At 35.8% G+C, this 10,453-nt stretch overlaps 1 protein-coding gene across 1 annotated transcript; it reads right to left on the reverse strand.

Annotated features, from left to right (window-relative positions):
* Positions 1–5,390: 5,390 nt before the first annotated feature.
* On the reverse strand, positions 5,391–6,591 carry LOC108705493 (olfactory receptor 1). The gene has a single exon (XM_018242374.2). The coding sequence runs from the start codon at positions 6,411–6,413 to the stop codon at positions 5,469–5,471; it is 945 nt and encodes a 314-aa protein (XP_018097863.2). The 5' UTR covers positions 6,414–6,591; the 3' UTR covers positions 5,391–5,468.
* Between the last annotated feature and the right edge of the window lie 3,862 nt (positions 6,592–10,453).

Consider the following 10,453-nt stretch of genomic DNA (forward strand, 5'->3'; position numbering starts at 1 on the left):
CGAACAAATTTAACCAATTCGATGGTCGAAGTACCCAAAAAATACTTAGAAATTCGAAGTATTTTTCATTCGAATCCTTCACTCGAGCTTAGTGAATCTGCCCCTTAACCTTTAAAAACGTCAAAAAAATGTAAGGTTTAGTAAATGGGCCCCTAAATATTCTTTCCTAGCCATTGCAAGAACATTTCTCCCAAAGCAAAAAAAAAATCAACTTTTTAAACCAAAATTTTAAAAAAAATAGAGAATCCTGCTACAATTTGTCTGAAGAATTTAAAAAGTAATTAGAAATTTTAAAAAGTAGCTATATGTAATCCTGAAGTCATCTGTGTATAAATTGGAAAAAATATTTGAATTTTACGTTAAATGTAATTGATTTTGTGTCTATTTGAAATATGTATCAGAATCGGAAGGTGTTACAATATGAAAACAAAACCACTTACTGTATGAGATACACTGGCACCTGCGTGGGCTCCTCTGTGTTCTGCTCTTGTTCTTACAGGTATTTATAGACAATAAATTCTGCTGTAATTAGTACAAACTAATGAGGGTGGAAAATGGTGTCATAAATACATTGCTCTCCTTGGGGATGTGATAACTGTGCAACAGGGTGCAACAACAATCAGTAGCCACAGTCGCACAGAGTAAGGGAAGATTTAGTATTACCCAAGGTTTGCGTGTGGGTAAAAATATTTAAAAATTAAATTGTGGGTTTTTGCACCAATATAAGCACAAAAAGAATGTTGGATATCAATGGCAGATTCAAATATTATTCCACATAGAAATGAGCTGAGCCTTGAACCTCATTTACAAGTCATAGTCACAAAGGCATAAGCAAGTCATGCTCTATGATAGTTTGGTTATATATGAAGGTATTGTCCTATACTGGCACATTTGCAGAGATCCTGATGTTGAGGCTTTAAGGTGGATGTAGACCTTAAAGGAGAACTAAACCCTAAAAATGAATGTGGCTAAAAATGTCATATATTATAAAGTGAACTTATTGCACGAGGCTAAAGTTTGAGCTTGTCAATAGCAGCAATGATCCAGGACTTCAAACTTGTCACAGGGGGTCACCATCTTGGAAAGTGTCTGTGACACTCACATGCTCAGTGGGCTCTGATTGGCTGTTGAGAAGCTAAGCTTAGGGCTCGTCACTAATTATCCAGCAGAAAATGAGCTTCCCTGGCTGTAATATAAGCTGATGCTACAGGTTTGCTGATTATTCAATTCTGATGCTAATTGCACTGGTTTCTGTGCTGCCATGTAGTAATTATGTGTATTAATTACTAATCAGCCTTATATTGTGATATTTCTATTCTATGTGTACTGTATATTGTGAGTGGGTCCCTAAGCTCAGTAAGTGACAGCAGCACAGAGCATGTGCAGTGAATCAGCAGAAAAGAAGATGGGGAGCTACTGGGGCATCTTTGGAGACACAGATCTTTACTGCTAAAGGGCTGTGGTTGCCTTGGGCTGGTACAGAAGCACAAAACATCATGTACAATATTCCTAACAACTTCTTTAGTTAGGCTTTAGTTCTCCTTTCAACAGGACGGTCCATTGGTCAGAGGAAGGGCACTACATTAATGACTTATGATTTCTAGTTTTGGTCTTCTATCATCATCACCATATTTTATACTGTGGGCAAACTAGAACCTTAACTAGTAACTAGATGTTATTGGGTTTCACAGAAAATTGATTTTAAGGCCCCTAACATATACAGAGGTTGTCCTGTTTTACCACTATATGTTGAAATTGTTAATTAATTAGGGCTTCATGGGGCCCTCTATACCTCCTAGACCCCCTGCAGCCACAGGGTCTGCTTCCTCTGTAGTTACACCTCTAATCATGTTTATAGAAACTGATCTGCATAAGTGCCATTTAATTTGAGATGCATCTTTTGAATCCCCTGTGGGCTGCTGCACCCTAGAAGAAAAGGGCGCAGTGAGGGTTCTACTCTACAAGATGTTTCTCTAGGGTAGAGATTGGAGGATACCTTTGGGTAATACCAGCTCATGTAACAGAAAAAATTAGGAGACTAATATAACAGTATAAAAGGTAAGGATGGGGCTTTGTTCAGTAACTTCTATCTATCACAATCAAAAGTGGGGATGTCAGTTCTGGTTTAAGAGCTCCCACTAAAGACTAAGACAGAGTAGGGGTCCTAGTGACTGAGGACCAGAATTAAGTTCTGTAATAGGTAGAACTGTGTAAGATGAGCACCCTAACCTCCAACAAGGCATTCTAGGGGTTCAGCACTGGTGGTAGTGTGTGATAGTGAAAGGGATTCATTTGCATCCATCATGAATGAAACAACCTGATGAATTAGAGAGTCTTAGAGGGGAGTGATACATTCAACTAAAGGGTCTAGAGAAAGACAGAGAGGCACCAATATCCATACTGTATGTACTGTCATAATTCGGTAGCATTAGGGGGTCCATTAACTAACACCTCAATTTCTTCTGGTTGAGGTTTTATGGGGTAGAACTTGAATTTTTTGTGGAAACAAAAACCTAAAATTTTTTAGAGATTTAACATACCCCAAAGCTGCTAAAAATCAGAATCTGAAAATACATAAACCTGTCGAGGTCATGTAGAAGTCAACGGTAGATGTCTCTGAAATTGTTTCTTAACATCGCAATCTGCTCTGGATTATCCAATAAAATCTGGGGTTTCTTCCAATATTAACAAAAGGTCAAGTTTTCCAAGAGAAAACTCAATAAAATCAAGTTTTCGGAGCATCAATTATTTGATTCGATTTGATGCTCAATTTGGTCGTGATGTTTTGTCCCTTTGTCAAGTTTTAATAAATCAGACCCTAAGGGGCAGATTTACTAAGGTTCAAGTGACTTTTCGAAGTACAAAAAGTTAGAATTTCGAAGTAATTTTTTGAATACTTCGACCATAGAATAGGATACTACGACTTCGAATTTACTTCGACTTCGATTCGAAGTAAAAATCGTTTGAATATTCGACCATTCGATAATCTAAGTACTGTCTCTAAAAAAACTTAGACTTCAATACATCGCCAACTTAAACCTGCCGACGTGCTATGTTAGCCTATGGGGACCTTCCAGAGCAATTTTCTAAGTTTTTTATATTCGAAGGAAAATCGTACGATCGTACGATGTATAAAATCCTCTGACTTCGAATTCGAATGTCGCAGGATTCCATTCGATTCTATATTCGGTCGAATTTCGAAGTATTTTCCACTTCGAAATTCGACCCTTGATAAATCTGCCCCTAACTGTTTGCAAGTAAATACTCTAAGGGGCACTTTAATTCAACTTTCTACAGTGTTTTTGCTGCAAAAATTGCAAATGTAAGTTTTCAAGACTTAATCCATTAATCACAAAAACTTAAAAACTGAAATACAAAAACTTGCCACCTAAAACCTAGAGCTCATGTAGAGAATGTGATTTCACTGCATTCAGTTTTATCATGTTTTTATGCAATAGGGTTTGAAATGAGAGTTTTTATAAATAAGCACACATTCCAGAATTCCAGGTTTTCAAGTTTTTTTGAATTAGAAAAAACTGGGAAATTCGTTTTGGTAAATTTGCCTCTCCAGGTCAGTTTCAATGTTCAGGGCAGGGTATAAAGTGAAAAAAAAAACCCAGTCAAAATCATAATTTTTTCTGTATTTTGTGATTCATGAAGGTGGGCAAGGAAACAGCATATAGGTGTCCTCCACAACCGACCCCTAATTATTCAGTTGGTACAGACTGCAATGAAGTCCTGCACTAATGCCCTGCCCTATGGCAGGTGGAAAGGACAGGTCTACTGCTGGGACCACACTCTGCACCTAGACTGGATTTCCAAACTGGTGTTGTGCGCAGAGTGCAAGCAGGCACCCCTTAGTGCCCTAGCACTCGAGTTGGGGTCATGGTTAATGATGGTCTCCTTCTGCAAAATTGTTAGTAGTGACAAGGATAGAGCAGGCTCTCAATGAGTAATCTTTCCAAACAACGTGTAAAATTTAAAAAGTTTCTTTAGGTACACATGGAGGTAGCCTTAGGGGCAGATTTACTAAGGGTTGAATTTCGAAGTTAAAAAAACATTGAAATTCGACCCTCGAATTGAAATCCTTCGACTTCAAATATCGAAGTCGAAGGATTTTTAGCATATTCAATCGATCGAATAGAAATCGTTCAATCGAACAATTCGAACGATTTTTAGCGATCGATCGAAGGATTTCTATTCGATCAAAAAAACCTTAGAAAAGAGCTGTGGAAGGTCCCCATAGGCTAACATTGCACTTCGAGGTAAAAGTAAAGTTCACTCTGGAGAGCCAAATTCGATTCAGTGTATTTTATTATATAAGTACACTGAATCGCATTTGGCTCTCCAGAGTTAACTTTACTTTTACCTTGGATATTGTGTGGCTTGGACAGTGCCACTGACTCTGTTGGATAGAGCCCTGATACCTTTGGAGTGAGGGACCACCCGACAATCAATCGAATAACATTGCACTTCGGTAGCTTTACTTTAGCAAAGTATGAAGTCTAAGTTTTTTTTAAAGAGACAGTACTTCGATTATGGCATGGTCGAATATTCGAACGATTTTTACTTCGAATCGAAGTCAAAGTAAATTCGAAGTCATAGTATCCTATTCGATGGTCGAAGTATTCAAACTACTTAAATTACTAAATTAAATTAATAAATTACTTCGAAATTCAAACTTTTTTAACTTCGAAAATTCACTCGAGCTTAGTAAATCAGCCCCTTAATCATAGGCTCTATGATTGTTTGTGAAACACCAATATGGTTTTATCTGCTCCCCTAAGTGAAGGTTCAGGGTGTTGCACCTGGGCCTATTTGGTGAGTTATGTGAATTTACTTTGGGACCTTTTTTCAATCCTTTACAGTGACAAAGGGGCACATTTACTAAGGGTCGAAAATCAAAAGACCATCAAAGTGAAATCCTTCGACTTCGAATATCGAAGTTGAAGGATTTACCGCAATTCGTTCGTTCGATCGATCGAAGGAAAAATCGTTCGATCGAAAGATTAAATCCTTCGAATCGAACGATTCTAAGGATTTTAATCCATTGATCAAACGATTTTCCTTCGATCACAAATTGGCTAGAAAGCCTATGGGGACCTTCCCTATAGGCTAACATTGGTGCTCGGTAGGTTTTAGGTGGCGAAGTAGGTGGTCGAAGTTTTTTTAAAGAGACAGTACTTCGACTATCGAATGGTCGAACGATTTTTAGTTCGAATCGAAGTCGTAGTCGAAGGAGCCAATTCGATGGTTGAAGTAGCCAAAAAATACTTCGAAATTCTAAGTATTTTTCCTTCTAATCCTTCACTCGAGCTACGTAAATGTGCCCCAAAGACTCTTAGGACTTGTGGTCAATCCTTTGGGGGACAAATAACAAAAAGGTTCTGAGATGTTCATTTTACACAAACTTTATTCTATAATTACAGTAATTAAATAACATGCCTGGCTCATTCTACAATTAGCTGTTAAACTTTAAATCTAATCTTCCTTTTCATCATGTTTTCAAGGATAACTTTGATTTCCTTGTTCCTGAGGCAGTAGATGATGGGGTTGGCTAAATGTGGCAGAAACGTATACATGTAAAGAATTAAGACATTTATATCAGCATTGAAAAGCAAGCGGACATAATTGGCCAAATACATAAAGACCCTAGGGATGTAATACAAGCAGATGACCAATAGGTGGGTGGTACAGGTGTAAAAGAGCTTTTGCCAGTTGTCCGAGTGTAACATGGAGTGGATGGTGAGGACTATGAGGGCATAGGACAATATGATGAAAGCCAATGGTATTAGGAGAACACTCAGCGCAAAGATTAAACTTACTTGCCGAACATACGTGACATCCGTACAAGCCAAAGGAAATATCACTGAACTAGAACAAAAACAGCCAGTGATATTATTTGGACCACAAAAGGGCAATTTAAGGATCATGTAAGTCATCACTGATACAATCACAACACTTAGGACCCAAAAACAACTGCAGAATATTGTGGTCAGTTTTTTAGTTATTATTGCAAAATATCTGAGGGGTTGGAGAATTGCAATGTAGCGGTCGGCGGCCATCAGCATGAGGATGAAAGAATCGACTGAGCCCAAGCTATGGACACAGAACAACTGAAACAAACACCCAGAGAAAGAGATATTCCCATCCCCAAACCAATACTTGGCAATGATTTTGGGGGTGGTGATTGTATCAAACAAGAGGTCGGAGAGGGCCAGGTTTCCGATGACAATGTACATGGGTTGGTGGAGATGCTCTTTTACCACAATGAGTCCGATCACCGTGCCGTTCGCGACAAGCGAAGTTATATATACGAGGAACATCACCAATGATACCACAATATGGAAATTCTTTGGGAGGCTTGGAAACCCAATGAGCACAAACTCAAGAACTTCAGATTGATTAGCCATTGACTCATCTGGATCTTCTTCTAAACTAATCTGAAATACAAAAAATTGGGAAATTTGATAACTCGATAATGCTGGAAATGATTCTGCTTTATTACAAATGACCAGTAAACACTGATTGCTGATTTGTTGCTATGAGTAACATGACCTGGTGCAATTATTACATTTTTCTAATTAACATGTTATTGTTACTAAACAATAAGCTTGCTTCTTAAAGTTTTATGAATTAAAATGTTGTTTGGTTTTCAGGGTCACTGGCCCCAGTATAGGGAGAGAATAATAGAAATTTTAAAAGGTTTAGCCTCCTCAAAAAGAGACCAACTATCTTTTTTATATAATAATAAGTTCTCCAGTGGAAAGTCTTCTACTTCTTGTGGACCCCAGCAACCAAAAACATATTGTAAAGCTTTCATCATTAGTTTTATGCTGGTTTGCGCTCAAGAACTCAATAAATTTGAAGTATTCTAGTTTTCTCCCCAATTGCATTCAATCGAGTTTTTTACATTCAGATTTTTTCATAAATAAGCAAACATTCGAGTTTGTTTAAATTGAGTTTATTTGAGGTTGAAAAAATCTTACAAACTTCACAAACCAAACCTTCATAAATAACCCCCCTCAATGTTGATTTTTTTATGCAAACTTTAATATGTTAATATGTTTATAAATAAATAACTAGGGATGCACCGAATCCACGATTCGGTTCTGGATTCGGCCTTTTTCAGCAGGATTCGGCTGAATGCTTCTGCCTGGCCGAATCCTATCAGTGGTTATGGGCAGTTAGCTTCCACGAGTTGTTATGAAAAGATACTAAATAGTTTGATTTTATGACAGTATTCTAAAGTAAAAATTGTGAAAATATGTCAGAATCATGATTGTGTAAGGATCACAGAATTACATACATTATGGGGCAGATATATCAAGGGTCGAAGTGAATTCGAGGGAATTTTCGAAATACAAAAATTCGAAATTCAAAGTAATTTTTTGGATACTTCGACCATCGAATAGGCTACTACGACTTTGAATTCAAATTCGATTAGAAGTAAAATTACTTCGACTATTCGATAATCAAAGTACTGTCTCTTTAAAAAAATTTGACTTTTTTTTGACAAATTAAACCTGCCAAAGTGCTATGTTAGCCTATGGGGACCTTGTAGAGCATTTTTCTAAGTCAAAGAAAAATCTTTAGATCGATGGATGAAATACTTTGAATCGTTTGATTTGAAGGATTTAATGGTTCGATCGAACTATTTTACTTCGATGGTCGAATTTCGAAGCTTTTTCTACTTCGAAATTCGACCCTTGATAAATCTGCCCCTATGTTATACACATAATAGATGTCTTCTTCAAAGAGGATCCTCATACAAAAATCACAATGAAAGAAAATGCAATTCTAAGCATCTTCAAAATCTCTATTAAAGGGGTTGTTTACCTTTGAGTTAACTGTTAGTATGATGTAGAGAGGGATATTCTGAGACAATTTGCAATTGGTTTTTATTTTTTTGTTATTTAAGGTTTTTGATTTTTTTAGCTTTTTATTCATCGGCTCTTCAATTTGCATTTTAAGCAATCTGGTAACTAGGGTCCAAACCATGCATACATTTGAATAAGATACTGGCATATGAATAGGAGAGGCCTGAATAGAAAGACGAGTAATAAAAAGTAACAATAACAATACATTTGTAGCCTTACAGAGCAATTGTACAGACCAATTAGATGGGGTTAGCGATGCCCATTTGAAAGTTGCAAAAAGCTGCAAATAACTATAAAACTATAAAAAATAAATAATACAAACCGAAAAGTTGCTCGGAATTGGCCGTTCTATAACATAATAAAAGTTACCTTAAAGATGAACCACCCCTTTAAATATTGTAAATTCTATAACGGTATTATTACTCCTATTGAACTATTTTTAAATTCCCAAATTTAAAATTTACATTTGTTAAAATGATGGCTATTGAAAGCTGTTTTTCTTTATTTTTTTCTATAAGAATCATGAATGCAGCAAATAAAAACAGACAGACACTGCTTTAATAGAAAGGTCACTTTCAAAGAACTTTAAAAACAGTGAAATGTGAAAATAATGATATAAGGATATAAAGAAAATGAGGATATCAAATAATGATGCCATTTATCAGTCAGTCACAATATTGATTTGGGATTTGGTTGATTTACAGTTACTTACCACCAAGAAACTGATTTTATAAACAGTATAAATTAAGCTTTGGAAACTACAAAATCAATAGTTGATTAAAGTTTCATTGATCCTACTCAGGGTCTCATTTTGTGGTTTCAGAGGAACCACAAATAAACTAATTTTCTCTAAATCCCGATTGCTGTTTTAATATAAAAAGCATGAACAAAAAAAAACTGAACAATGCACTAAAAAATATGTAAAGCTTTGAAACTTCCAGTTTTTTTGAAAAAAAAAAGTCTGAAAACCTTTAAAAGTCTGAATGGCAATAAAAATGTCCAATGCGATCAGCGCAGCTCCCATGAATTCTATAGGACATAGACTTGGGGAAGTTTTGTATTAGAGTTGTTTGTGGTTTTTATAATAGGGGCAGGTTTATCAAGGGCCGAAGTCAATTCGAGGGAATTTTCGAAGTTAAAAAATTTGAAAATTCAAAGTAATTTTTTGGATACTTCGACCATTGAATAGGATACTACGACTTCGACTTTGAAGTAAAATAGTTTGAATATTTGACCATTCGATAATCGAAGTACTGTCTCTTTAAAAAAACTTCGACTTTAATACTTCGCCAAATTAAACCTATGGGGACCTTATAGAGCAGTTTTCTACTTTTTTTGAAGTCGAAGAAAAATCATTCGATCGATGGGTGAAATCCTTCAAATCATTCGATGTGAAGGATTTAATCGTCCGATCGAACCATTTTACTTGCAAAACGATCAAATTCGGTGAAAAAAAGCCATTCGATGGTCGAATTTCAAAGTATTTATCACTTCTAAATTCGACCCTTGATAAATCTGCCTCTTTGTTAATCTAATTTTTTTTTAGAGTCTGAGAGAAATAAAAAAAAACACATTTGTAGAGAAAAAATATGATTTGTGCTAAAAAAAAAAAAATCTGAATGTAAGTAAATACAGTAGGCCCCTTATTGTTTCTCATCGCTTGCACCTGGAGGGTGCCGTAACATTTGAAGGACTGAAGACATCAATTTAAATAATTAATTTGAGATTTACTAGTGTTAATGTGCAGAGAAATACAGTATTTAGCAAACCCTCTGATGCAACTGACTTGTTTATGCTTTTTTTTCCCCCACATCGGGTGAAATTTTATTACATTTTAAGACATATTCAAATTATTTGTGATTTAATTCCTGACAATTTGTAATTCTATCATATTTATCATAATTCTTTATCTACAACAATGATGTTCATGAAACGATTCAATAAGGTATATTTGAGTGGTTTGCTATAGATGGGGCTGTGAATTAACAGAGCAATTGTATTAAACTAGCATTGCATTTGTTCCTTATTAGACAATGATCAAGAATTATTTTAAAAACAAATCAAATTTGCTACACTCAGGGGGTTATTTATCAAAGGACGAGTGTTAGAGGTTTTTTTTTTACCTCCAATAAACTTGAAACACGGATGGTATCTTATTTAAGAAAAAACTTGAATGTGAAAACCTGATTCTGTGAGTTCTGCGAAAGTCCCACAACCTGAAAACTCGAATTGATCAAGTTTTCGGTGAAAGAAAACTCGAATCGCCTGAGTTTTTTTGGGCAAAACCCTCTGAAAATAAGTCGAACATCGAGCAGGCTGTTAACATCTTCAAATGGTTACAGGGACCTCTGCCATTGACTCCTACAAGACCTCAACAAGATGTAGATGCTGTATTTTTGGATTCAAGCTATTTGATCTTTTTTTAAAAAAAAATTCTATTTTTGTTTAACCCAAAAATTTGAGTTTTGACAAAAAATACAACGCGAAAATTCGAATTTTTCTGGAAAAACACAACTCCAACCTTAATAAATCTGTCCCTCAGTATTGCCCATTGGCATATGGGAATCTGTTAA

This window comes from Xenopus laevis, chromosome 2L (genome assembly GCF_017654675.1).
Source record: "Xenopus laevis strain J_2021 chromosome 2L, Xenopus_laevis_v10.1, whole genome shotgun sequence".
In the NCBI taxonomy this organism is placed as follows: Eukaryota; Metazoa; Chordata; class Amphibia; order Anura; family Pipidae; genus Xenopus; species Xenopus laevis.